General features: G+C 63.3%; 2 protein-coding genes across 3 annotated transcripts in view; one reads left to right on the top strand and one right to left on the bottom strand.

Annotated features, from left to right (window-relative positions):
- Positions 1-884: 884 nt before the first annotated feature.
- On the top strand, positions 885-20,659 carry HDGFL2 (HDGF like 2). Of its 2 annotated transcripts, none has more exons than XM_046685757.1 (16): positions 885-1,054; positions 3,550-3,626; positions 3,724-3,862; positions 9,996-10,187; positions 14,056-14,172; positions 14,256-14,327; positions 15,236-15,398; positions 15,474-15,549; positions 15,619-15,931; positions 17,141-17,238; positions 18,026-18,099; positions 18,298-18,368; positions 18,728-18,829; positions 19,013-19,226; positions 19,871-20,003; positions 20,420-20,659. In XM_046685757.1, exons 1-16 carry the CDS (start codon positions 983-985, stop codon positions 20,508-20,510), a joined length of 2,004 nt encoding a protein of 667 aa, XP_046541713.1. In that variant the 5' UTR covers positions 885-982; the 3' UTR covers positions 20,511-20,659. The 2 variants fall into 2 exon arrangements, with proteins under 2 accessions (XP_046541713.1, XP_046541712.1); XM_046685756.1 differs by having other exon boundaries at positions 20,417-20,659.
- Positions 20,660-20,672: 13 nt separating this feature from the next.
- PLIN4 (perilipin 4) overlaps positions 20,673-25,767 on the bottom strand; it is an 8,399-nt gene continuing 3,304 nt past the window's right edge. The window contains exons 6-9 of the mRNA XM_046685758.1: positions 25,104-25,700; positions 24,794-24,981; positions 22,990-23,076; positions 20,673-22,918 (exon numbers count right to left, since the gene is read on the bottom strand). Coding sequence (XP_046541714.1) covers positions 22,586-22,918; positions 22,990-23,076; positions 24,794-24,981; positions 25,104-25,700 — 1,205 coding nt within the window. The 3' untranslated portion in view covers positions 20,673-22,585. The remainder of the gene's footprint in view (positions 22,919-22,989; positions 23,077-24,793; positions 24,982-25,103; positions 25,701-25,767) is intronic.

Genomic DNA, 25,767 nt, shown 5'->3' with positions numbered 1-25,767 from the left:
CCCCACGCGCCTCTAAGATCCGAGCCATCACGAGTCCCATTTTACAGGAAGGGAGACTGAGGCACAGAGGCATTAAGTGACTTGGCCACGCAGTGCTCAATACATTTTCCTTGACTAAATTAACATGTATATTGGATACGTCGTGGCTCTGGCACATGGTACTCAATGCACTTTCCGTGAGAGAAGAAACAGCACTCCTTTGTATTTTGGGGCTGTTTGTCCTAAGACCCACCCCTCTTGCCCCGCCCCTTTGCCTAAGCCCCGCCCCCTTGGGCAGGCAATGGCGCATCCTATTTTGAGTTCAACCTCTCCTCTTGCGATAGCCAATGGCGGACAGTTGCTTAAGCCCCGCCTCCTGTGGTAGCCAATGCCCGCTCGCTATCTTGAGGAACGCCTCGTGGTATCCAATGGCCTGCAGCTCTATACAAGTCCCTCCTCTGGGGAGCGGTCTATCAATACCCGCCCCCTACATTGATTGGGCCTTCTTTCCTGTGGTATCCAATGGCCTGCCTCCTACCTAAAGCCCCTCCTCCTGTGGCGGCCCATGGGCCGCCCCCTACCTAAGCCCCGCCCCCGAGGAGCCTGGCTACCTTCCTCTTCACTCCCTGAGAGGAGTTTCCCTCCTCCCACTTTTCCCTTTCACCTCCCATAACCTCCGCCCCCTCCCATTAGGCCCCTGGGTCACGCCCCTTGGCTGTATCCGTTATCCAATCCCGTTAACTTGCTCTGCTCCAACCCCTCTTCTCATTGGTCCCCGCGCTCCTCTATCCCCGCACGTGGCCCTGAGCGACGGCGTCGCCCGCCCATGACGGCTGGAGGGCGGGACTTCCGGTGGCGCCCAGCCCAATAAGCGCGCTCCGGCCCGCTACCCGAGCCGCCGCCCCCGCCCCCTCGGCGCCCCGCTCCCGCCCCCGGCTTCGCCTCCCGCTGCCGCCGTTGCTGCCGCCGCAGCTTCCCGCGGCCTGGGCCTCCCGCCGCCAGCATGCCGCACGCCTTCAAACCCGGGGACTTGGTGTTCGCCAAGATGAAGGGCTACCCGCACTGGCCGGCCCGGGTGAGGCCGCGCGGGAGATGGGCCAGGCCGTGGGGGGGTGGGACAGTGCGGGCCTCGGGCCTGAGGGGCCCGCACCCCGGGGGTCTGGGGGGACCAGGGCCTGAGGGGCCCGAGCTCCCGGGGTCTCGGGGGACCAGGGCCTGAGGGGCCCGCTCTCTGGGGGTCTGCGGGGACTAGGGCCTGAGGGGCCCGCTCTCCGGGGGTCTGGGGGGACCAGGGCCTGAGGGCCCCGAGCTCCGGGGGTCTGGGGGGACCAGGGTCTGAGGGGCCCGCGCTCTGGGGGTCTGCGGGGATCAGGGCCTGAGGGGCCCGCGCTCCGAGGGTCTGGGGGGACCAGGGCCTGAGAGACCCGCCCTCCAGGACTCTGGGGGGACCAGGGCCTCGGGGACCCGCCCTCCGGGGGTCAGGGGGGACCAGGGCCTGGGGGACTCGCCCTTCGGGGGTCTGGGGGGACCAGGGCCTGGGGGACCCGCCCTTCTGGGTCTGGGGAGTCCAGGACCTGGGGGACCCGCATGCCTGGAGGTCTGGGGGTCCTGGGACTGGGGTACCCGCACGGGGATTCAAGGGCCGAGAGATGGGGTTCGCGGGACCTGCGGCCTGAGAGACCAGGGTTCAAGTTGGAGAGAGGTCGGTGGGTTTGAGGGGAGCTGAGGGGCGGGATTTGAGGGGACCGTGAAACTAATGGGAGGGGGGTGCTCCAACCTGAAGGGCTTTACTGGGGGGCCAGGAGAAGCCACATTCTGAGGGGCTGGGGGCAGAGACTCACGTGTGAAGGGGGGCTAGGAGTGAGGGGTGCAGTAAGGGAGGGGGGTTGAGGGTCAAGGCTGAGGGGGCTGGGAGAGGCCAGGGCTGGAAATGGGGCTGGGGGCTTTGTTCACGAGGTCTCTGGAGCTGAACATGCGGGGCTTCAGGGACCAGGGGTTGGCATAAGACTTGTTTGGGGGACCCTGGGGACTGGAGCCCTGTGAAGACCCCCACCGCAACCCCCCCCCAGACCCTGGTGGAGGGAGGCTTGGGGTGGGGTACTGTTCTGTCCAGCTTGAATCCGAGATCAGCGCCACACCGCAGGGGCTCACGCCCCACGGAGAGAGCATCTAAGGGAGGGGGCTGGGTAAGGCGACTTTGGGGTTCCCCTTTGGAGGAAGCTGGGATCCAGAGGACCCAGATGGTCCGAGGGGTCCGGGTCTGGAGGGCATCGTGAGCCTGGGAGTCCCAGGTCTGCAGAGAGCGGAGATCCAGGCAGTGTCCAGGGCAGGGCAGTGTGGAGGAGGGACCCGGAGGTTATTGTCCTCCCAGGTCTTAGGGCTGAAGTCACCCAGGGCTGAGGTTGGTGGAATATGCATGGTGGGACTGAAGGAATTTAGGGGGGTGGGGGCGGGAGGCCGAGGCAGCAGGAGGGGACAGTGGAAGATGGGGCTTCAATAGAACGAAGGGCATCACAGAGCTGGGGGTTTGGTGGGAGAGGCTCCCACCGGATGCCAGGCTGGGGCTCGGGGACCACCCACTGGGCAGGCCAGGGCTGCTCCCGGAGCGGAATGGCTAGGATGTCTGGGCCTCATGCTCCGAGGCAGGTCCTGGGTGAGGCTGGAGCAGAAGCGGTGCCTGGAACGCTGGCGGGGCTGGTCCACAGAGTGATGGAGTTGGGGATGCTTCTGGCGGGAGCAGGATGCTTAGGCTGGATGCCTGAGGCCCACAGCGCGGCCCGAGGACTTTAGGAGAACCAAGGAAGGAAGCTGGTGGGGGGCGGCGGGAGGATGCCAGGAGCCCTCCAGGCGTTGAAGAGAATAGAAAGGAATTAATGGGGTCCAGGGAACCCGCTCTAACCTGATTGGCTCGTGCTAATTTCTTGGGGGACACGGGAGCGAGGAAACTTTACGGGCACTTCCTTTCTTCCCGGAGTCCCAGCTTCACCCTCTCCTCCGCCCCCCCTCCAGCCAGCTCTCCGAGCCCGGAACATTTCCAAGCACCTGATTGGAAGTGGAGGGGCTGCTGGCCTCCTGTGGGGAGGTGACTGACAGCTGCCGGAGCCCATGGGCCTGTCGGGAGAGGGTGGGACTTCCTGGATGCTCAGGGCCTGGCTCCTGCAGCCCACCCGCCACCCTCTGCATCTTTGGAGCTGCCAGCTGCGGGCTCTGCGAGACCCGCCAGCCATCGCCTCTTTGCGGGAGGGGGTCCGTGGGAGGGTCCTGGGAGTTCCTAGAAGCTGAGCTCGGCCCCGCCCCTTGGCTGCCCAGAGGACCATATTTGGCTTTGCTCAGGTGAAGCCCCTCCTTTGGCGACAGAGCAGTGTGGGGGAGGGGACAGGTGTGCAAGAGGGGTGGGGTGCAGAGAAGAATGCAGGTGCTTGACTGGCAAGTGATGCATCTCCCTAGGTTGAGGGCTCCCCTCTTCCCCACGTGCTTCCCTGCAAGTAACCTGGCTGATTTCTGCGTCAGTGGGTGAAGCCCCCGGCCCCCCCCCCCCCCCGCCCCCCCCTGACCCGCCTCTCCCTGCAGATCGATGACATCGCCGACGGAGCCGTGAAGCCCCCGCCCAACAAGTACCCCATCTTCTTCTTCGGTACACACGAAACGTAAGTCTTCCCAGCGGGGGCGCGGTTTCCCCCCAACCCGGTGCCTCCCGGGCTGGCCCGGCTCACCTGGGACCGGCCCCGTGGTTCCTTTCTCCAGAGCCTTCCTGGGCCCCAAGGACCTGTTTCCCTACGACAAATGTAAAGACAAATACGGCAAGCCCAACAAGAGGAAAGGCTTCAATGAAGGACTGTGGGAGATCCAGAACAATCCCCACGCCAGCTACAGCGCTCCTCTGGTGAGTTCCCGGACGCAGAGCCCGCGTCAGGCCGGGCCTCGGCGCTCTGGGGCCCAGTGGGGGCCGCGTCACTCTCTGGGGGGCCATCCTGGGTGCTTTGGGGGGTCGAGCAGCATCCCTGGCCCCACCCACTCGATGCCAGGAGACCCCCAGGTGTGACACCCACACATACCCGCAGACATGCCCCCGTGTCCTCTGGGAAGGGCAGAGGGGTGTAGGAACCCCTCGGTGAGACCCCCGCTTTAGGGTTAGCCTGCATTTAGAAGTGTTGTTATAGCTCTTACAGAAACTTTCGCTTTCTTAAGGAAAAACATTTTTTTCGTCCGTTAACACCCTCTGCCTCCCCCCAGGTTTCAGACTCAAAAAAAAGCCACAGTTCGTAGATGTGAGAGTTCTTGCTCAGGTGGAAAAAAATGCAAGGGGGACAGAGATGACACCTCAGTGGCAAGTCGGTGTCTAGAAAGCTTCAGGGAAAGGAAGGCGTGGAGAAAAGTGGAAGCTGAATTCGTGAAGAATCCAGCCGTGGAGGGCCGCTGGAGGGTGGCAGAGGGGTTCCTCAATCGGGTATTTTGGGGTGCAGGGCAGATGTGGGGAGGCGGGTCGGGCTCTCCGCGCTGCTTGTGCCCACCGCTTTGGGGGTTCCTGTGGGAGCCGTGCGGGGCGGGCTAGCCTGCCCTCAGGAGGGGCGGGGTGGGCTCGAGGGCGGCTGGGGGCCAATGGGGCTGACTGCGGGGGCAGAGCTTGACTGTTAGGGACAGAAAGGACCCTGCACGGTCTGGGCAGGGGGCAGGCATCGGAGAGGGTCTGGTTCTCGTGCATCGGACAGGGTCTCGTTCTCGTGAGCAAAGGATTGAGCAGCTCCGTGGTATGGGCACCGCCTGAGAACGCGGGGTCTCCTGAGGGTCTGGGTGTGCCTCTCCTGCAGCTGAGGCCACCGTGGGTCCGGCACACACTCCTGTGTCGCCACCTGCCACATGCTTGTACTAGGGACCAGGAATCCGAAAGGACTCAGACACAGTCCTTCCCTCCCGGGAGCTCGAAGTCCAGAATCCGGGGTTCGCTCTGCAGATGGCTCTGGAGCACCAGGCGTTTGGTGGGCCCGCTGGAGGGGCCGGGCCCCGGTGAGCGCACGTCGGTGCCGGTCGCCCTCCGTGATGGGTCCCCCTGGTGTGGTGCCCGCCGCCTCTCCGCGGGCTTGCGTGGCCGTGACTTGGGTAAACAGATCGGAAGGTCTCTAAGGTGGCTGAGTTTCCGAGATCCTTTTCTGGCCCCAGCTCCAGCTTTGTTTGGTTACGTCCTAAGCATGTGCCCTCCCGGTGAGTCATGGCGACGTTTAATATTTGCCATACACCCCCAGCTTGCCAAGTAGCACACAGGTGCCTGCCCTGGAGGAATGGAACTTGGAAACGGTGCGGCCTTGACCCTATACCCGCCCCTGACAGCCCCCCAAGGTGAGGATGGCTATTAGCTAGAGCTGCTCGCTGCCCTTCGGTTCTCTAACCTGGCCGCCCCTCCACACGGCAGGCGGTTGGGAACGCAGCTCCCTGGGCCCCTCGAAGGGGGGTTTCCCAGTGGAGGCCGGAGGCCTGCGCCCTCGAGGTGTGTCTTCCCGCTCGCGGTCCTCGATGCCTCCGAGGGAGCCGGCCGCAGGCGGCTGTTGCAGGCGCCGCCCCGGGGGACCTCAGCCATCTCTTGGTCCTTCAAGTTTGTCCTTTATTTTGACTTCTCGAGTGGAAATAGAGTCATGGTCCAAAACTGAAAAGGCCCCAGGCACACGCGGTGCGGTCAGTCCTGCGTCCCGGACACTGTTTCGATTTCCTTCCCAGACGGCCACCACTGCCGTTTCCTTCTGTGTCCTTCCAGAATTCCTTGTTCCTGTGAAATCCCGGGTAGCTTTCTTTTTTAAAGCATGGGAGTCCCTCCTTTGCTTTATTCCTCCAACCACATATCTTGATGACGGGTCCACGTCAGCACGCCGAGAACGGCCTCATTCCTTGCGACAGCCTTAACTCAGCAGGTGCTCTCCCCAAGGGTGTACAGCCAGCCCTGTCCCCACGTCCCCTTGCCACTCCAGGAGGTGGGAGGTGGTTCCAGCTGTACACACTAAGCCTGAGAGTGGGCTGGGCAGGTGGCGTCTCTTCCATTTTACAGGGGCGCACGCTGAGGCCTCTGTGACCTAGACTGGGCTTTTCAACATTCGAGGCCGGATCATTCTCGGGGGGCCGTCCTGTGGGGTGTTAAGCAGCATCCTTGACCCCCACCCCACGAAGTCAGGAGCATCTCCCCCATATTGATAACTAGCATGTCTCTGGACATTGCCAAGTGTGCCCCGGGGGACACGTCCCCCCTGGTTGAGAACCATAGACCTGGAAGGATCCACCTAATGCGCCTCGTCACGTGACAGAGGAAGAGGCACCTGTCCAAGGTGCTCAGGCTGGTTGGGGCTGAGCCAGGGCTGAACCCAGGCCTCCCACCTCCCGCGCCAAAAATCTCTTCCTTCTGGTCAGTGCCTGGAGGAGGGGTCTGGGCTTAGGAGCCCTGCTGTGTGGACGCACGGCCCTGGGTTCGAGTCCCAGCTCTCCCCCTTGCTCACCGTGCGCCTGGGGAGTTGAGGTCACCTCTCTGAGCCTCGGTCTCCCCTGCAACAGAGGATCGTGGCAGGACCGGCTTCTCACAGGCTTTTCGGGCGAATCCAGAAGCGGATGGGCATCCGGCACGTGGCACGGTGACACGCAGTCTGTGCTCGGTGGGAGATGGCGGCGGTAATGGGGAAGCAGAGGCCGGCTGGCTTTGCCCTTCGCTTCCCTGCAGGCCCTTCCCGATCCGTCACCGCAGTGGGAGGAAGGTGTGCTGGAGTGTCACTCAGCCGGCCTCGGGAAGGCTGGAGGGGGCCGGCTCTCTGCCTTTGTCCCCGGCTCCTCTCCGTGCGGCTGGCATTCCCGCCCCCCAGACGTCCCCATGTGGCCCAGGGGCCCACAGCCCTTGCTGGCAGGCACGTGGATCCCCTGGGCTGGCCCCAGGAGACTCAGAGTCCTGGCTTCATCCACAAGCTCGGTGTGGGGCAGTCACTGACCTCCCCGGAGACTCAGTTTCCCCCATTGTGGAACCTGCCCATTCATCCCGGTCGCCTGACCTGGCTGTTGAGGCACAAATCGGATCACAGCCGGTCAAGAGCTGGCCAGGAGCACAGAGGGGTTTTGATAGGCGGTAGCTGTGTCCAGTGGCCCAGGCAGAGGCCGGGGCAGACACGCTGGCGTCCGGCTTTGTGGCTTAGTCGCTGTGTGGTCCTGAGCTGTCACGCTGCCTCCTCTTATCTGCACGTGGGGATGGCAGCCCCCACCCGGCACATAGACGATAAGCTCGCTGTCTGGCGCGTCGCCCTTAACCAGCGCCGGCTCTCGCCGCTGGGCTGCCACCCACCAGCCGTCCCGTCGCTTCCCCTCCGCGCCACTGTGCCCCCGAGGGGAGGGGGAATGGCATCTCGCTTCTCCTCAGCAGGGACGCTCCCAAGAGAAACAGCGCCCTGGAGGAGAGGGGGCCCGACCCCACTGTCATAGCCTGACTTTTCTCTCCCGCCTTTAGGCTTGGGGCTTGACCTCCTCAGTCTTAACGTTTTAATCTTGTCACACATTACACAGACGCGGCCCTGTCACTGTGCCTTAGGGCCCCTGGTCACAGTGACTCAAGGGAGACGAAGGTGTTCGTGCTGAGTGGGGAGTCCTGTCGACACCTGGTCGCCCTTTCTCTCGCCTGTTCATTAGGGCTTGTGCATGAAGGCTGGGGGGCTCCCACCCGCTCGGGGGGTAGGGCGGGAAGCACACAAGTGCGATGGAGCCAGAGGAACGGCTGGACCCAGTTCCCTCCCATCTGCTCCCTCCACGGGGCTCCCGGCTCCTGTGTCGCCATCCGGGCCCAGCTCTGGCGCCCGCATGCTCCTGCCGCACTGCCATGCTCTTCCACACCCTTCCACATGGTGTGCTCGCCTCTGCCTCCGGCCGGCCGTCTGGGGCCCTGTTCCCTCCTGTGGTCACGCGGCTGCACAGACTTCGCCTCTCGTAGCTTCTCGTTCCCATCTCACTCCGTGTGCCCGTCTGGGTGCCCCGGGAGACTCCTCTCATGGGATCTCGTACACTTCGGGTCCTCCTCGCTTTCTTCTTGGCTGCCGCGCATGCCCCATTCCCATCCATTGCCCTAACTATAATCGCACCAAGAGAAGGGGCTTTTTTTCTTGGTAATAGTATTCTTTTTATTTTAGTTGGGGTAAAAGTCACATAACAAAATTCACCATTTTAACCACTTTAAAGATACACTACAGTGGCTTTTAGTACATTCACAATATTGTGCAGCTATCACCACTCTAATTCCAGAACATTCTGTCACCACACAAAGAAACCTGTTTCCATCAGCAGTCACTCCCATCCTCCCCTCCCCAGCCCCTGGCAACCACGAGCCCGCTCTCTGTCTGTGGATCTGCCTGTTCTGGACGTTTCTCGTCAATGGGATCACACGCCGTGTGTCCTTCTGTGTCTGCTTCTCTCCCTGAGCGTCGTGTGTGTAGGTCTGTCCATGTGCAGCTGTGTCAGGGCCTCGCTCCTCTTCACGGCTGAATAGTATTCCATTCTGCACTTTCCCACGTTTTGTTTGTCCATCAGTAGACGGACATTTGGGTTGTCTCCAGAGAATGTGGCTCTTAAAACTCTCAGTCTCTTTCTTTCTTTTAAAAAAAAAAATCAGTTATTTAGAGAAGAAGTTCATGAAATAATGAGGTCAGGTTTCTCCCCGGACTCGGGTGGGCTGACTGCCTTGGGAGCCATAGTGGCACCCCGTCTCGTGCCTGGTTGTAACTGTGTGTACTTGTCTGTCTCCCCATTAGACTGTGAGCCCCCCGTGGGCAGAGACCCTCTCTCACCCGTCTGTAGTCCCCAGCACGGGGCCGAGCGCATAGTAGGTATTCCATCGTGTTAGTTGGATGAGTGAGTGAGGGCTGGATACGACCGGGGTGTGTCCATTTTCCTCCCACAAACATACAGCATCCAGAACAAGTTCCCAAAGGGACCCAAGAAAGCCCAGTGGCCTGACTGTCATTGTGCCATCTGCCTGATGCCCCAGGTCCTCGATAACTCTGCATGATCCGGCCCTGGCCATGCCCCATCCTTTCCTCTGCCGTTTTCTTCTCCTTCACTCTGCTCTGGCCACACCGACCTCTCCTGCATCCAGGGACCTTCCCTCATGCCCTTCCTGCTTTCTGGAATGTGTCTGGCCCCCACTTTGCCACATGCTTGGGATGGCTCCTCAGCTAAGACGTCACGCCCTCCAAGGGTCCCCCCCAGCCGACCACCCACCGCGAAATACTCCCACACTTCGCAGCCACATACCAGTGGTTTCCTTTCTGCCGTCACCACACTGGGATGTTGATCTGTTTACATGGCTGTGTTCGGTCTCTCCCGCTGGACTGCGAGCTCCGCGGGGCCAGGGACCACACCCCCTACATCTGTGCCCGCCACCTGCCTCGCACACCGCCCAGCAGCCAGCCGCTGCTCACAGACGAGCCAGCACGTGCCTGGCACGGAGGAGGCGCCGGAGAAGTGGGGGCTGTCCTTGTGGCCATTTCTGCGGAGCGGGCATTTTGGGCAAAACAGAAGCAGCCCTGCTGAAAGCTGACGCTCTTCCGGAGGCCCAGTCCTGGGTCAGCGGCCCCCGCATAATAATCACAACAATAGTTACAGAAGCGAACACTGGCGGACCTCTTGCCATGCTCTGGGCCCGTCCTGAGTATGTCACGTACCACTTCTGTCTCATCCTTACCTCAGCCCTTTGAGGCCAAAATGGTGCCATCCCCATGGCTCAGATGTGGAAACTGAGGCACAGAGAGGCTTCAGTCACTTGCCCAAGATTTGACCTTAAATCTGGCAGCCCTTGAATCCTGGCGCCCTCCACACGTGTCCGTCACACCCTCCTGCCTCAGCTCTCGGGGCTTTCTGTGCCTCAGTTCCCCCATTTGGGAAGCGAGGAGGCTGGACCCTGACATTTGAGACCCTGCCAGTGGGTGCTGTCCTCTGGGTCGCCATCCTGGTTGGGAAAGCCCCCCCCCAAGCCTAGTGGTGACATGCTGTTTCTGCCCCTCCGCCCCCAGCCGGTGAGTTCCTCCGACAGTGAGGCCCCCGAAGCTGACCCAGCCGGTGGGAGCGAGGACGACGAGGACCGGGGGGTCATGGCCGTTACAGCCGTGACCGCCACAGCCGCCAGCGACAGGATGGAGAGCGACTCGGACTCAGACAAGAGCAGTGACAACAGCGGCCTCAAGCGGAAGGCGCCGGCCTTGAAGGTAGGGGCGGGGTGGGCGCATCTGGCCTGTAGGGGGACAGCGATGCCCTGGCCCTTCCCCCTCCCACCCTGAGGTCGCATCCCACAGCCTACTCTCCCGCCCTGCCGCTCTTTCTTATCATGCTTTCTTTTAGAAATTAAAATACCATTCACATGCCGTAAAATTCACCCCTTCAAAGTATATAATTCAGTGAAGTTTAGTACCTTCACAGAGTTGTGCAGTCATTACCACTAGTTCTAGAACATTCCATCACCCCAACAGAAACCCCCTTCCCATTAGCAGTTACCTCCCCCAGCCCCTGGCACCCATGGGCCTGCTCTCTGTCTGTGGATCTGCCTGTTCTGGACGTTTCACGTCAATGGGATCACACGCCATGTGTCCTTCTGTGTCTGCTTCTCTCCCTGAGCGTCGTGTGTTCAGGTCCATCCACGTGCAGCTCTGTCAGGGCGTCACTCCTTTTCACAGCTGTGTAATATTCCAGAGTGTGGGGGGACGTGTGTGTGTGCATTTGTTGATGGCCCCTGGGCTGGCTTCCTCTTTGGGCCGTCATAAATCATGCTGCTGTGAACAGGCGGGCACAGGTTTCTGTGTGCACAGATGTCTTCGGTTCTTATGTATAGATTCTCTTTCCTGCCTCTTTTTTCCTCCTCTGCCCTTTGACTACCAAATATTTGGGTGCAGAATGAAAGGACCAGGTTCTAGGAGCATTTTTTTGTGACTAGAGTAAGGCATTCTTCTTACTATTTTTAAAAATAATATTTGTGGCTCCAATTATAATGGTAAGCCATTCTCGTTGTAGATAAGTTAGAAGATGCAAAAAGCGTAAAGAAGCTAGTCAGAAAATACCCATATTATCCGAGGGGTCCTCTGCACCAAGGACTTGACCTCTTGATGTATTTCTCTGTCATCTCGTATGTGCCTCACCCGGGGGTGTGTGTAAAGTACAGAATTGGCCATCACACATCCAGTGTGTGTCTTGCTGTTTTTCCACCTAATATGAGCATTTCCTTGTCATTAAAGACTATTTTTTAAGATGGAATTTTCAGTGTTTGAGAAGTAGTCTGTGATGTGGATATTATTAAGATTGTTGAGCATTTAGTTTTTTCCCCTCAACTTTTTTTTTTTTTTTTTTTTTGGTGAGGAAGATTCGCTCTGAGCTAACATCCATTGCCAGTCTTCCTCTGTTTTCACTTGAGGAAAATTTGCCCTGAGCTAACATCTGTGCCAATCTTCTATTTTTTGTATGTGGGTCGCCACCACAGCATGTCTGACGAGTGGTGTAGGTCTGCGCCCGGGATCCAAACCCACGAACCCAGGCTGCTGAAACGGAGCACGCTGGACTTAACCACACACCACGGGGCTGGCCCCTTTCCCCCAACTTTTAATGACATAGTTGGCATTGTTTTTTAAAAGCCCGTGTAATTTCTGTGTATAGTTGTTGGAGAAGTTCAGTAGAAACCTGTAGAAAACAACCCCCGCCATCCCACCCCCGAGACAGAAACCACTGTTTATGGGTCCGTATGCCAACTTGGCATTAAATAGAGGTTGTCATCACACTTTTTAACCACACTAGGGAAAAACTTTCAAAACCTTTTCACTTGGCGCCCCACCACCCAGCACGTCCTCGCTGTTCCTTTCCCAGTCTGTAGGGGGCTGTGGTTTTCCTGTGGGGCCCACTTTATGCTCCCTCCAGTGAACACTGTTTTGTTGGTGTTTTTCTGTGGACCCACGGACCTGGTCTTTGTAGTTATTCTTCTTAACGGCTCCACAGAAGACCTCTCATCAGGGTTTTCTGACACACCTCGGCCACCAGATCTTGTGGTCGGAGGTCCAGCCAGGCACTGCCCACCCACCAGCCAGGTCGCTCCTGGTCCTGGGGTCACAGGATCTCGCCCTCAGGGTCCCTCCTGACGCCTCTCCTTCGACCCCGGCGTGTGGACATCAGGAGGGAGGGTCCTGCGTGGGGTCATCTTAGTCCTCGCGATTCCGGCCCTTTTGTCTGCGGCCCAGGCCACATCCCAGCTGGAAATGCTTAACCTGGAACTGCTTCGAGTTGGAACTCAAGTGTGCATGGGAGGCAGAAATGTCCAGCAATTCTGGAGGGTTCCCCGAGCGCCTGGCTTAGGAGTCCCTTGCTCATGGGGATGAGAGGAACACACAGGATCCCCAACTCACATACTACTCTCCCTGCCGCCAGGCTGGGGTCCCGCCCGCCCCTGTGATGAGGGTGGCGGGGTGCAGGGTCCCTGACCACTCGCCAGCCACTCCGGCCTCCTTTCACGTCTTTGAAAACGCCAAGCTGCCTGCCACCCCAGAGCCTTTGTACTCGCCGACTCCTCAGCCGGGAAGCTCCTCCGCCATCTGTCCCGCCGTCGTCCTGCAGGCTTTTCGGCGGCTCCCTCTGACGCCCCTCAAGCATCCTGTCTCCCCCACGGGGCCCCCTTACTTTCACAGGACTCCCTCTGCTCTCGGGGTTCAGTGAGCGCTGTGGGCTCTCCTGCCTAGACGGGAAGTCACAGGACAGTGGGAGCCTCCTCTCCCATTGGCTTGTCACTCAGCGAAGTCGCTCACTCGGGCAGCCGGAACAGAGGACCACAGGCTGGGGGCTTCACAACAGACCTGTATATTCTCCCGGGGCTGGAGGCTGGAGGCCACGACCCAGGTGTCGGCAGGGCTGGACCCTGCGAGGCCGCTCAGCGTGGCATGTGGATGCCGGCTCCTCCCTGTGTCCCCAGGTGGTTGTCCCTCTGTGCGTGTCTGCGTCCTTATCTCCTCTTCTTACAAGGACGCAGTCCTGTTGGATCAGGACCCACCCCAATGACCTCATTTTCCCCTAATCACCTCTGCAAAGACCCCTCTCCAAATGCAGCCACATCCTGCGCGCCTAGGGTTTGGCGACACAGTTCAGCCCATCACACCTTGGCCTTGGACGGGGCACGGGGTGGGGAGCTGCTCAGTTAACTGTTGTGAAGAGAACCTCCAAGTCTCAGTGGTGACAGAATGGAGGTAGACGGGCTTTGTCACTGAGCAGACGCCCCAGCAAGAAGTAGCTGGTTGTCCCCGGGAAGGGGTCTGTTTCCAGAGCTCATTCTCCATGCTTTCTCTGTTCTTCCTTTGTGAAAATTCCTAAGTCGGCTTCTTTGGGTGGGCGTCACGGACTCCATGAAGCCCTGAAACTGAATTCACGTTGTGGACACGTGTATGGACGTATGTTTTTAAATTTCGTATTGAGGTGAAATTCACATACAACTAACCACTCTGAAAGGTACGCACAGCGATGGTCTGTCGCACATTTACAGTGTTTTGCAGCCACCAAAAGGTGTCCACGTGTCTTTCTGGGGAAAAGATCCCTGGTTTGGCTTTTTCTTTTTTTTTTCCTTTATTGCAGTAAAATATACATAACATGAAATTTATCATTTTAACCATTTTTAAGTGCACAGATCATTGGCACTAGGTACTTTCTCATTGTTGTGCAACCCTCCCACCATTCGTCTCCAGAACTTTCCATCTCCCCAAACTGAAGCTGTGTCCCCATGAAACACTGACTCCCACCCCTCCCCCAGCCCCTGGCCCCCCATCCACTTTCTGTCTCTGTGGCTGTGGCTCCTCTGGGGACCTCCTGTGAGTGGACCATACAGTGTGTGTCCTTCTGTGTCTGGCTCATGTCACTGAGCATCATGTCTCCAAGCTTCCAGATCCCTGGGTTTTATCAGATTCTCAAAGGGGTGGCCCCCTGCCACCCCCCCCCCCAAAGGTTCCAGAACCACAGCTCGTCCCCCAGCCGGGAGCGCTCAGGCGGGAGACGGCCCTGCCGAGTACGCGGGCTTTCCTGGTGGCTGATCGCTCGCTCGGGCTCCTCCCCTTCCAGATGTCCGTCTCAAAACGAGCTCGAAAGGCCTCCAGCGACCTGGACCAAGGCAGCGTGTCCCCGTCCGACGAGGAGAACTCGGAAAGCTCGTCTGAGTCAGAGAAGACCAGCGACCAGGTGGGCAGGTGGGGGGATGCGCAGGTGGGAGCCGAGGTGGCCAGCCCGTGCAGCCTGCGCTCAGCTCCCTTCTCTCCGCGCAGGACTTCACCCCAGAGAAGAAAGCCGTGGTCCGGGCGCCACGGCGGGGCCCCCTCGCAGGACGGAAGAAACAGGTACAGGGGCTCTGGGTCCCCGTGCCAGCCTCGGGAGCCTCCCTTCTCAGTCACCTGCCCGCGGCCACAACTGGAGTCGGGTCCTTTTGGACGCGGGTCAGGCAGGGGCCGCCAGCTTCCGCCTGTGCCTTCACCATGGCTCACCGTGTTGCCCTGAGTGCTGTGTGTGCAGAGCGCCTCCCTGAGGGGGTTTAGGGCCAGCCCGGAGCCCGGGCTGCTGGCAGAGGCCCGAGGGAGGCCCTCCGGGCACGTGGGGGGCCGGGGAGCGCGGGCTCACGTCCAGCTGTGTTGTGTGTGGTGTGCCTGTGTTGCATGTGCTGTGTTTGCATGTGTGTTACGTGTCTTTGTGGGTGTATCAGCGTGTGTGTGGATGCATGAGCGTGCGTGTGAGGTGTGTGTGTGTAGGAGGCTGTGTTATGCACAGGTGTGTACAGTGTATGTGGTGTGTGTGTGCACATGTACATGGGTGGCGTAGTGTGTGGCGTGCACACACGTGTGTGCAAGTGTGTGTATGTGTTCTCACGTGTACACGTGTGTACAGATGCATGTGCATGGTCGGGCATGTGTTCGGATGAGTGTGTTGTGCGTGTGTGGTGCGAGTGCACGTGTGAGTGGTGTGTGCACGTACATGTGTGCTGCATATACGTGTGTATGAGTGTGCGCATGATCGTGGCCTGTGGCGTTCCGATGAGTGTGTGTTGTGCGTGTGTGGGGGTGTGTACGCATGTGCATGTGTGAGTGTGTGCCGTGGGCGCAGGGGAGCGGGCGCAGAGCCGGGGTGGGGGGCCCCTGGGTGGCGCAGATGGGGTTCCCGTCCGGAGCTTGGGTGCCCGGGAGGCCTGGGGGAGGCGGCCTGGCGGTGGGTGGGGGCGCCCGGCCGCCCTCCTCTCACCCTCGCCGCCCCCCAGAAGGCGCCGTCGGCCTCGGACTCGGACTCCAAAGCCGACTCGGACGCGCCGCAGGGGGAGCCGCCGGCCGTGCCCGCGTCTGCGTCGTCCTCCGCGTCGTCCTCCGCCTCCGACTCGGACTCGGACGTGTCGGTGAAGAAGCCGCCGCGGGGCCGTAAGCCAGGTAGGGGGGCGGGGCGGGGCCGGCGGGGGCCCCCGGGCGGCGGGCGCGGGACGAGGCCACCCTGCTCTCCCGCAGCCGAGAAGCCGCCCCCGAAGCCGCGCGGGCGCAAGCCGAAGCCGGAGCGGCCGCCGAGCAGCTCGAGCAGCGACAGGTGGGTGCCGGGCCGGGGTGGCCGCGGGCGCGGGCACGCGCGGGCCCCTCTGACCGGCCCCTCCCGCAGCGACAGCGACGAGGTGGACCGCATCAGCGAGTGGAAGCGGCGGGACGAGGCGCGGCGGCGCGAGCTGGAGGCGCGGCGGCGGCGCGCGCAGGAGGAGGAGCTGCGGCGGCTGCGCGAGCAGGAGCAGGAGGAGAAGGCGCGGCGGCGCGCGCGGCCCGAGCGCGAGCGCGGGGAGGCCCCGGCCGCGGGCAGCGGCGGCAGCAGCGGCGACGCGCCCGGCGACGAGGACGAGCCCGTGCGGAAGCGCGGCCGCCAGGGCCGGGGGCCTCAGTCCTCCTCCGACTCGGAGCCCGAGGCCGAGCTGGACAGAGAGGTGCGGCCCCGGGGCCCGGGCCGGGAGGGTCACTCCGGGTGGGGGGCGACGCCGCGCGGGGGAGGCTCGGGCCCAGGGCCGCCTCTCGGTGCAGCCGTGGACGGGGCACCTGCTGTCTGCCCGCTGAGAGCGCCAAGCCGGGGCTGGAGCAGACACCCTGAGGGACTGCCCCCGAGGAAGGGAGACAGGTAGTGGACGACAGGAGGACTGGTCACGGGGCGTTCTGTGCTCAGGAGGAGAGCAAAGCAAAGGAGACTGAAGCGTTAGGGGACAGGCTTCCATTGTAAGTAGGGTGGCCCTGAAGGCTTCAGAGGAGAAGGTGCCATTGAAGTAGGGATCTGAATGAAGTGAGAAGTGATCTGGAGGAAAGACGTCCCAGGCAGCAGGCACAGCCCATGCAAAGGCCCTGGGGCAGGACCAGGTCTGGTGTGTGACAGGAACAGCAAGGAGGCCAGTGTGGCTGGAGCAGAGGGAGCGAGGGGGACAGAGGGAGGAGGGAGGGCGGGAAGGGGACAGGGCAGGTCGTGTGGGGCCTGGTGGCCGCAGGGAGGACTCAGGCTTCTTCTCTGAGGGAGGGGGATCCTGGAGGGCTGCAGGTGGAGACTCAGGTGTCCGCAGGTGTCCTCTGGCCACTATGGCAGAGCAGCTTGTAGGGTGAGTGAGGGGGCAGTTAGGAGGCTGGCAGAGGCGGTGGTGACCATCAGCTACCGTGTGGTCCCCTGAGCCCATCAGCTGCCCGGCCCCCTGACGTTCACAGTCCGGCCTGAACCAGAGTCTGCCTCCCAGGCCCGTCACCTTCTAGCCCAAGCCCAGGACCCCATGTGGGGCGGGAGGGGGGATGGGGAGGCAGGACGACCCCTGTTTTCTCCCCGTCGCACTCCCTTTGGTCACAAAGAGGGGACTGAGTTCCCTGCCCCAGGAGGCATTGTGGCCACGGCTTCGAGCCCCTTGGCGGGGGGATGGGGCGGGGCTGCCCCTCGGCTGGATGGCGGCTTGGACTCCAGCACCCCCAGCTCCTTTCAGGGCCTGAGAAGCTGCTGCCTGGGTATGGACTGGACGCGGGTCCTTCCCGTCCGTCCTGCCCGGTCCGCCAGCCCCCAGCAGCGCGGAGGTGGTGGCAGGAGGGGCCGCGTCTCTGATGGCAGGGCTGGTGTCTGGGGCCAGCCCCTGCTGCCACCGCTCCAGCCTTGCTTTCTCTGGCCGCCGCAGGCGAAGAAGTCGGCTAAGAAGTTGCAGAGCACGGAGCCCGTGAGGAGAGCCAGCCAGAAGGAGAAGCGAGGGCGGCCCGACGACAAGCCCCGGGCCAGGTCCCCCACTCTGCCCCGCCTCCCCTACCTCCCTGGGCCCTACCCGTCCTGGTGCCCGGCTTCCGAATTCAGTCAGATCCAGTTGAAGTGTCTGTTTCTCGGGGCCCCATCAGGTTGTGTAGGAGCCTCTGATCCAGGGCTGGTCCTTTCCCTAGGCCAGGGCTCTCGCCCAGGCGGGGCTGCCCCCAGACGACACCGGGCCACATCTGTGGCTGTCACACTGGGGGAGCTCCTGGCATCGGGCAGGTGGGGGCCAGGGATGCTGTTCAACCCTCCGCAGTGCCCAGGACGGCCCTGATGTCCACAGGGCCAAGAGGGAGACCGTCCCCCAGACCAGATGTTTTAAGTCCGAGGCCCGCCGAGGTGGGGGACAGCCCGTATCCCTGCCCACGGGGAGCTGGGCAGCTGGACTGCTGGCCAGGATGTGGGCTTCTGTCATTGATCCGTGTCAGTTCGGAGCGCCTTTGAATAACTCATTTGCTAAGTTTCCCATAACTAGATACTAACTCTCAGCCAGGTGTGAAAACAAAGAATTCTGGGATGTCACGTTGTTTGCTCGCAGGAACCAGAGGCAGGGCTGGCGTCTTTGTTCCCCTTGGGTGCCTGCCCTTGGCCAGGTCCCGGCGGCCTTGACCCCGCCTCCAGGGCCTCCTAGAGGTTTGCTTACGCAGCAGACGTGGGTCCCCTGGCGGGCCCCGGCCCTCAGCGGAGAGAATGTGGTGGCTGCGGCAGGGTGGTCTCGAGGATGATGGGGAGGCGCCCGTTTGAGAGGCATGACTCTCCGCAGGCCTGTGAAGGTAGAGCGAACTCGGAAGCGGTCGGAAGGGTTCCCGCCGGACCGGAAGGTCGAGAAGAAGAAAGGTAAGGCCCGGCTGCCCTGGTCACGGTCTGAGGACCCCGAGGTGGTGGGGAGGGAGGGCCCTGAGCAGCTGGCTCCTGTCCCTGGGGTGGTGCTCGGGCAGGTCCTCGGCAGGGGTGGGGGCCAGGCCAGCCAGTCCCCACAGCCTGGGCCTCTGTGGCCCTGCTCAGACCCGGGCGGGCTGTTCTCTCCTGGCCCAGAACCTTCTGTGGAGGAGAAGCTTCAGAAGCTGCACAGCGAGATCAAGTTCGCCCTGAAGGTCGACAATCCGGTGAGACGCTTCTCAGGGCCCTGGGGTCACCTCGCAGCCGCCTCCCCTGAGCTACCACTCCGTCTTTGCAGACCCAGGACCCTCAGGGTGTGCAGGGTGGGGTCCCTGTTCCTACGTGTGTCCCCCAGCTTGGGGCCAGGCTGGTGTCCTGAGTTGCAGTGCTTGGCGTCCCCACCAGGGGGCGCCACAGGCAGACGCTAAGAGCCCCTCCATGTCATAGGTCCCTCTGCTTGTCCCCGGGTTCCCCATCGCTCAGCCCTCCCCTGCAGGGAGAGCCCAAGGGTCCTTCCCCGCCCCACTGGGCCCCCAGGACCCCATCAGCCTGCTGCTGCCCTCCTGACTCCCCTTCCACCCCACAGGACGTGAAGAGGTGTCTGAACGCCCTCGCCGAGCTGGGGACCCTGCAGGTGACCTCGCAGATCCTTCAGAAGAACACAGATGTGGTGGCCACATTGAAGAAGGTATGGCACGAGCCCGAGGGGGAAGGGCGAGGAGGAAGCCAGCAGCGGGGCGGGTGCGGGGGTGAGTGGGGAATGGCAGTCTCCAGGGGAGGTGCCCCCGCTGGGGGTGGCAGTGATGGGGGAGGGTCGTGGGGCGGGGTGAGACCAGCTCCCCGGCCTGAGCCAGGCCTCTTGGCGCGCCAGATTCGCCGTTACAAGGCCAACAAGGAGGTGATGGAGAAGGCCGCGGAGGTCTACACCCGGCTCAAGTCGCGGGTCCTGGGACCAAAAATCGAGGCCGTCCAGAAGGCGAGCAGACCTGGGACAGAGAAGGAGAGAGCCGAGGCGGATAAGGCCGAGGAGCCGCTGGCCGGAGAGGAGGCCCCCACGGAGCGAGCGGAGGATGAGGCGAGCACTGGTGAGGAGCCGGCCGTCTGAGCCCGGAGCACAGCGTGGCGCTCTGTCCCAGACGGCCGCAGTGGCCTGTTCCTGCACAGGCGGTCAGGGGAGGCGAGGCCTCTGCTGGGCCTGAAGGGCCTCCCGAATAGAAAGGGCAGCTCTGGCAGGGGCAGTGGCCGTGGGGGACGGGAGAGCGTTCCTGCCTGCTGGGGTCACATGGTCCGAGTGACAGCTGCTCAGGGCAGCTCTTAAGCCTGGCGTAAAGATGGCTCAGGGCTCGGGGCACGCCTCGGCCACCGAGGGACCGCAGGCTCTGCTTCTCATTTCTGTCCCAGGCTGAGAGGTGCTTTTCTCCACTGTCACCCACGGCCACTCCTTTCCCACCCCTCCCTGCTTCAGGTTCGTGGGGTCGGGGCCCAGCCGGCTGGAGAAGGGAGCCAGCCTCAGCCGGGCCCGGCCTGCTGGGAGCTGACGGTGCCCGTGCGGCCGGGGAGGCGCGGAGGTGGACGCTCACTCGGGCGCCTGGGGCCAGGGCCCTCGAGCGGGGTCCAGGGTGCTTCAGGACCCCTGTCCCAAGGCCGGCTCACTCGCTCTCAGCGGGAAGGGGTAAGGGGTCCCGGACAATAGCCCGGCGGTGTCCCACCCGCCCTGTCTCCCACCCAGACCTCTCGGCCCCGGTGAACGGTGAGGCCACGTCCCAGAAGGGGGACAGCACCGAGGACAAGGAGCAGGAGGAAGGACAGAACTCAGAGGGGGGGCCGGGGGGCGGCTCCTCTGAAGACCTGCTGCACAACGAGTAAGTGTCGCGGGGGCCGCGGCCGTGGGGGCGACTTCCCGAGGGGGCGGTGTGAAGGGCTCCCAGCGTCTGTGCTGCTCCCAGTGGGCTGCTCGTCTGCTGAGGTCGCAGACACTTCACCCCTCACTGCGCTGGGCCTGCCCCATCTTGGCAGCTGACCCCAGGCCCCTGGCGAGGGATCTCTGGGCTCTGGGCCACCCCGGGCTGGCCCTTGGGCGGGTGGCTCCCTCCTGGCACTCTGGGAGGGGGCACGCAGGCTTTTGCGCCAGCACCCGTCCATTCCGCCAGGCGGTGACCCTCTGTCTCCCTGTGGCCCCGCGTGGTGCACTGGGGGCGCGCGGGGCGGGTGGGCGCTGTCGGGTGCAGGTGACAGACGGCAGGCGGCCCGCTCACGCCCCGCGCCGCGCTCCCAGCAGCACGCGGGAGGGCCCCGGCCTGGCCGCGCCCGGGAAGGAGCGCGAGAGGGCGCGCGCGGACTCCGAGTCCGCGGACGACGAGGACAGCTGAGCCCCGGCGCTGCCTGCCACCCGCCGCCCGCCGCCCAGGGAGCAGAGAACTGTTGGGGAAACGCCGTGCTGTTGTTTGTATTTGTCCCCCTGGGTTTTTTTCTGCCTAATTTCTGTGATTTCTGACCGACATGAAATGACTATAAAGGGTTTTTTTAATGAAAAAAAAAAATCACTTTTATTGGCTTGGCTTTCTAGCGTTACTGGTGTGGCCAGGCTGGAGCTGGGGAGCGGTTCGCCGCTGTCGGGCCCGTTTGGGACAAAGGGTTTTAAGCCATAGGGTCACCATGAACAGCGAATGTGAACTTGGTTCTGACGGTGTGCCCGGCCGGGCCCCGCGGGGCTGACGTGAAGGGGCTGGGGGGTGAGACCTTGCCAGAAGTAAAGGGGACATCAGACACACCGTTTGCTCTTCCTGCCCAGGCTGCAGGTGGCTCTGGGACCCCCAGGGAAGGACCCAGAGTCCCCAGTAGTGCCAGATCAGGGCATTCAAGCCATTTAGGCTGGGACGGGTGCTGGCGGCTGTTGGTTGCCCTTAATGTTCAGAGGGCTTGAGCGTTAAGAGTCGGCTTTGCTGTGTGACCTTGGACAAGTGGCACTCTCACTCTGGGCTTCTCTTTTCTCACCTGGATGTGGGATGACCCCGGCCTCACAGAGCTGACTCAGCATGTGTGCGCAGCTCCCAGCCCCTGCTCATGACAGTTACTGGTTGAATAGCGGCCTCTGCTGTGTCCCCTGCCCTGCCGGGGGCCGAGTCCCTCCGTCCCAGCTGAGAGAGGCCCGTGGTGTGCGTGGGACTTCCTGAGCCTGGCGCCCTGTGTGATTTGGCTGGACTGAGGTCAAGTCGCTGTGCTCAGTTTCTGTGAGTGGCTGTGTTTCCCGTGTCACCGCCTCTGACGGCTGTGCGTGACAGAGACTGAGGGCGGCAGGGCTCCTGGGGCTTCCTGACTCCTGTGGCTCCCAACGGCCGGCGCCCCATGCAGAGCCCCTGGTGGCTCCTGGGAGCCGAGGGGAGAGCCAGCCGATCCGTCCAGGCACTCAGGCCCTGGCTCCATAAGGGACCCGGCCAGACGGGGGGCTCGCCTGGGCTCGGGCCGCTGGCGCTCTGATGCAGCGGCGGGAGCATCTCGTGTCCAGGCATCCTGTTTTCACAGGGCCGGGGCGGGGGGCGCAGGAGTGGGGGCCTGGACCTCTGCGGCCTGCCTCTCTGCGCTCAGCCCACCTCACAGGGCTGCCCTGAGCATCTGGGGCAGCGCGGCCCGCTGGCGCTGTCCCGGCCCCGTCTCCAGCCCAGGGCGAGGGATGAGGCCTGAACTCGAGTCGAGTCTGTTTGCCACATGCCCCCTAGGGAAGCCCTTTAGTTCCTTCATCAGCAGCCTCTGGCCAGGCACCTCGGGACCACCGGTCATCAGGTCTGGGAGTCTGGGTCTGATTGGCCATGCGGGGCGGGCCAGGTGGGCGAGGGGCCAAGGCAGGAAGGCGCTGGTTTTGTCACCCCGCCCCAACACTCCAGTCCTCCAGCCTGGCCAGTGCCAAGCCCGGGCGATGGCTGCTGTGGCTTTGTCCTCAAGAGGCCCCTGGGCTACACGGGGGTCAGCGGACGCAGTGGGCCTGCTTCGGGATGACGGTGGCACGCTGGTCCACTCCGGTCAAGGGAGCACGGCCTGCCGAGGGCTGGAGCATGGGCCTTCCGAGGGGGCCAGGGATGGAGGGCGGGACCGCCTGCTCGGGGCCACTGCAGGACCCAGACTGGAGCGGTGACCCCGTCAAGATAAAGGGGCTCCTAGTCGGGAGCTTGCCGAATGAGCACCTTCCAGACTTCGGCACGGTTCCACCTGCGTCCTGACTGGAGCGCTCGCTTGACGTCCTCAGGCGAAGGCCCTCCGTCCGTCCGCGGCCCCCGCAGCCCGGCCCCGGGCCTGGAGAAGGGCCTGCCGTGCCCGTGCTCAGGAAGGAAGGGTCACCAGCTCAGGCAGACCCGGAGCCGTGCAAGGTCGGCTCAGAGGGTCCTCGGGCCCCCACAGGCACGCTCCTGCACCAGCCCGAGGGTCCGACGCTTCGGTGGTGGGGGGGGACCTACAGAGGCTCCCCGCCAGGGTGCAGGGCGAAGGGCCCCACGAGCCAGCCGAGGGGGGGGCTGTGCTGCATGCGCTCCAGCAGCTGCTCCAGCCCCTGCCACGCCCGCCCGACGCCCTCGCGGCTCTGCGCCAGGCGCTCGGCCGGCAGCTCGGCGACGGAGCCGGCGGAGGACACGACGCCGTAGAGCGCGCACAGGCTGCGCCGCGCCTCCCCCACCGGGCGCTGGAGCTCGGCCGGGAGGCCCTGGAGGCCGGCGGCCAGGGTGCTGTAGGCCACGTGCAGCTGCTGCAGGAGCCCGCGGGCCCGCGACAGCGCCCCGGCGGCCAGCGCCTGCGGGAGGAAGGAGTGGGGTGAGCTGCCGTCGGGGGGCAGGAGAGCCCGCCCCCGCCCCGAGTACGCACCTCTCGGGCACTGGCATCCGCCACGTGGCTGCTCGGACCCCGCTCTGGCCCCGGCTGCGCTTCTGGAACCTGCTTGGCCGTTTCAATCTGGAAAGAGAGCCCAGCAGAGGAACGATGGCTTGTTGGCAGGGACCTTTCACATACTCCCTGGGGCGCCACGAGGGCCTGGGCGGGCATCCTGGCCGGGCCGAGCCTCGTGTCAAGACCTTTCCTGTGGTGCGGTGGAAAGGCCACCAGGTTAGAGCCGGCCACACAGGACGCACTGTCTCACGTAAAGAGGCAGGGTCCACGTTCCCCGCGAGGTCATCTGGGAGATGGACTGTCAGTTGGATGGTCCTGTCGCTGCCCAGCTCCACACCCTCCCATGGCTCCCCAGTGCCCTTTGGCTCAAACCCAGCTCCTCACATGGCCTACGTGCTCTGGCGCCCAGGACGTCTCAGACCTCATTTCCCGCGGATACCCCAGCGTGCTCTCTGCTCTGGCCACACTGACCCTCTTTGTCCCCTGACCACTTGCGGCCGTGGCTGCCTGCTCAGGCCGGAGCGTGCTTCCTCCACCCCTTCCCCTGGGCCCTTCACCCTCAGCTCCAGGTTCGCTCCAGGCAAAGCTTTTCCTGGCCACCCAGTGCGGTGGCCCCAGCCGCTCCTCAGTGTCCCCTGCTAAAATTCTCCGAGGCCTCCTGGGTCTTCTCCCTCTCACGTCCCGTGTCTGGCCCGACGGCAGACCCCGGCCGCTCTGCTTTGGAAACACATCTGGAACGCAGCTGCCTCCTGCCCCGACTGGTGCGATTCCCAAGGCCCCGTCGTCCCTTGCCAGGAGTTCTGCAGAATCCTCCTCGCTCAGCTGCCGGCTCCGGGCCGCCACCCCCCTGGCCCGTCCTCCCACAGCAGCCAGAACGATCCCCTTAAACAAAACCTACTTTGGACCAGGCCACTCCTCGGCTCGTGGTCCTGGGCACCGCGGCCTGAGCAGCATCCTTGGCCCCACCCACTCGATGCCAGGAGCTCCCCCAGTGTGACAGCCACAGATGTCCCCAGACATGGCCCGGAGTCCCCTGGGGGTAGGATTGTCCCTGTTGAGACCCTCTGGATTGGAACAGTGGTCCTCAGGCTGCGGTTCATCACAGACCCCTGGGGCGCACCTCGCGGATCCTGATTCGGGGAGCACGCCCGGCTCTCCACCACCCACGTAGGCGGGACTATCATACAGCTAAGCCCTGGGACCTTGGGAACTCGGAGGTCCTCAGAGCCGGTGGCCATCGCCATCTGCATCAGGGGTTCTGCTCGCCTTCCTGCCGTGCACGTCAGCCCCCACCCCCACCCTGAGAACCAAGGGGCGCGAGTGTCGGGGGAGAGCCTGGGCCGCGGGGAGCGAGCAGGGACAGCGGGAGAGCAGGCCCGCTTGCCAGGCGCCCCGACCCGCGGGCATCCAGGTCACCTCCAATTGGGTCCTTTCTTGCATCACTGAACCCCCGACCGTGTCCCCACTGTCGCCCTGTCACCCTGGCCCCTGCTCTGCTCCTGGGACACATCCAGCTTGTTCTCAGGGCGCTGTCCGGCCTTGGGCCCCCTCGGCATTCCTGACATAGCTCAGAGGAACGCCCGCTGCCCGGGCAGACCCTCGTGTGCTTTATTTGCATCCCCCTGCTGTCTCCCTCCCTGGGACGTGGGCCCCTGAGAGCAGGTCCGTGGCCGTCGTGGTGGCCACCGGGCGTGCTCTGTCCGTGTCAGTGGAGGGGACGGGACGGGAGGGCCTGAGATGTCCTGAGGAAGGCGCCCGCTGGAGGGGTGGGGGAGGCTCTTACCAGCCTGAAGGAGTCCTCCAGCTGGGCCAGCGCCGCCCTGGCCTGGAACTGGCCGTGCTGCAGGTGGCTCAGCGCGTGCTCGAAAGCCCGCTGGCGGAAGCCGGGGGCCACGTCACCCAGACGCACGAAGTAGCTGCCCTGGTCGGCCGCAGGCACCCTCGGCCTGGGCTGGGAGGCAGCCAGCTGAGCTGGAAGGGAAGACGGCCTGACTCGATCTGCCAGGCCCCTCGGGCATCGGGGGCGTGGGTCACACAGACGACAAGCCCCCGCTAGGAGCGGGGACCCGGGCCCCAGCCTCTCCTGTTCTCACCTTGCTCCTCGGCGTCCATGGGCTGGAAGATGTCCCCCAGGTCCTCCAGCTCGTCCCGGAGCACCGCGAAGCCTGTGGCTCCTTCACGACTGCCCGTGGGGGCCACGTGCCCTGCAGCCTCCCTGCCCAGGGTGGCCCCTTCGGGGAATGTCGCCACAGTGGACACAGGGCCCTTGGTGCCGGCAGTGGCTTGCCCGGCAAGGTCCAGGCCTGAGCAGGGAGGGTCCGGGGGGCTGGAGACCCCGCAGGAGACAGCCGGTTGGGGGCTGAGAACAGTTTGTTCCCCTCCTTTGTCTGGGGCCCTGGAACTGGTCAGTCCACCCCAGGCGGGGTCCTGGGCACCAGGTAACCAATTCTGGATGGCGCCAAGGCCGGTCTCCATGGCCCCCTTGGCCGCGCTGCCTGCCCTGGGGAGCCCAGCGGACATGGCATCTTTGGTGCCAATCAGGGCATCCTTTAAAGTGTCCAGGCCCCCCTGGACGGCCCCTCTGGCCACATTCACGGTACTGGTCACTCCACTGCAGAAGGTATCCTTGGTGCCAGGCAGCACAGTCTTAGTGGTGTCCATGCCGGTCTGGACGGCCCCCTTGGCCACACCCATGGCCCCAGTGAGCCCAGTGGACATGGCATCCTTGGTGCCTGTGAGGACGGTCTTGGTGGTGTC

This window comes from Equus quagga, chromosome 14 (assembly GCF_021613505.1).
Source record: "Equus quagga isolate Etosha38 chromosome 14, UCLA_HA_Equagga_1.0, whole genome shotgun sequence".
NCBI classification, from domain to species: Eukaryota; Metazoa; Chordata; class Mammalia; order Perissodactyla; family Equidae; genus Equus; species Equus quagga.
This window is presented reverse-complemented; position numbering and strand designations above follow the sequence as displayed.

Excerpts from the sequence above, each read along its gene's own strand:
- HDGFL2 (XM_046685756.1), top strand. The coding sequence starts at position 983 with ATGCCGCACGCCTTCAAACCCGGGGACTTGGTGTTCGCCAAGATGAAG. Across the intron at positions 14,173-14,255 it reads CAGAGAAGACCAGCGACCAG|GACTTCACCCCAGAGAAGAA; the intron begins GTGGGCAGGTGG and ends CTCTCCGCGCAG. Across the intron at positions 19,227-19,870 it reads GGAGGATGAGGCGAGCACTG|ACCTCTCGGCCCCGGTGAAC; the intron begins GTGAGGAGCCGG and ends TCTCCCACCCAG.